General features: G+C 64.0%; 1 protein-coding gene across 1 annotated transcript in view; it reads right to left on the bottom strand.

Moving 5' to 3' along the window:
- Nucleotides 1-34: 34 nt before the first annotated feature.
- Nucleotides 35-1107, bottom strand: part of CEP72 (centrosomal protein 72) — a 65814-nt gene continuing 64741 nt past the window's right edge. The window contains exon 10 of the mRNA XM_007955807.1: nucleotides 35-345. Within this exon, the coding sequence (XP_007953998.1) occupies nucleotides 35-345 (311 nt within the window). The remainder of the gene's footprint in view (nucleotides 346-1107) is intronic.

The raw sequence follows: 1107 nt of genomic DNA, 5'->3' as shown, positions 1-1107 counted from the left end.
GGTCAGGCTACCCCCACGGGCCACACCCGGCAGGTCACCCCCAGGGGTCCCCCCGGCAGGTCCCCCTCATGAATCCCACCCGGCAGGTCACCCCCACGGGTCCCCCCGGCACGTCACCCCCACGGGTCCCCCCCACGGGCCCCATCTCGGAACGCTGCTGCAGGAAGACTCGGCAGCTGACAGACGGGGCCGCCCCGGGTGAAGCCCCGCAGCCGGCGCTGGGCCCTGCGCACCTGTGGCTCTCCTGCAGCATCTGGGTGAGCTCCTGGATCCTGTCGTAGTGGCTGAGGTGCTGCTTCAACTCCGCGATCTCGCCAGACAGACTCTTCACACTCGTCTGCAGTCCTGAGCGGGAGACGGGCAGGGTTCAGTGAACGCCGGACAGGAAGATGAGACCCACGCAGAGCTCACCCGGGGCGTGGACGAGAACACTGAGTCTGAGGAGGGTCAGTTCTCACCGAGCTCTCAGAAAACGGGTGAACACAGACCTCTGGGCCCCAAGGACCTTCCAGATCACCCCAAAGCCCAGGCCACGACCAGGCCACGGTTGCTGCCTGTGGGTTGGGGAGGCCCGAGAGGTGCCTGGTACCACTGAGCTTCCTTTACTGCCCGTGGGGAGGGGGGCTTCAGGCCACAGCCACCTGCACCCTCTCTCCACTCTCCTCAGACCAAGCCTGCACTCCCTCTCCAGCACCCTGACTCTCCCATGAGGAAGGAGATCCCACACCCGACTGCAGACAGACACACTCACTGTTAACATGTCCCTGCGGAAGCACCTGCCGGGGCAGAGACATGGTCAGGGCAGTGCCTGCTGAGTGGGGCGCAGGGCACTGAGGGTAACACACTGCTCAGAGCCCCACAGACGCCCCCACTCAAGGCTGTGCGTGAAGGGGCTCTGGAAGGAGGGCAGTGCGGTTTTGGAATCTCCCAGAAGCCCCATGGTACAGAATGCTCAGAGTAACCAGGGAGCCAAATCCCACAGCCAGTGTTGACAGCCAGCCTGCTGACAAGCTATCCTCACAAACCCCAAGTTCCTGAGGTGAGATGGGTCCCCAGTGCCTCAAGCCATGCACGACCCCACCTGAGGGTGAAGCTAAGTTCATGGAA

The sequence above is a fragment of the Orycteropus afer genome, unplaced genomic scaffold (assembly GCF_000298275.1).
Source record: "Orycteropus afer afer isolate SDZICR_OR568_19922 unplaced genomic scaffold, OryAfe1.0 scaffold00541, whole genome shotgun sequence".
NCBI lineage: Eukaryota > Metazoa > Chordata > Mammalia > Tubulidentata > Orycteropodidae > Orycteropus > Orycteropus afer.
Note: the sequence above shows the minus strand (reverse complement) of the source record. Positions and strands in the feature narration are given on the sequence as shown.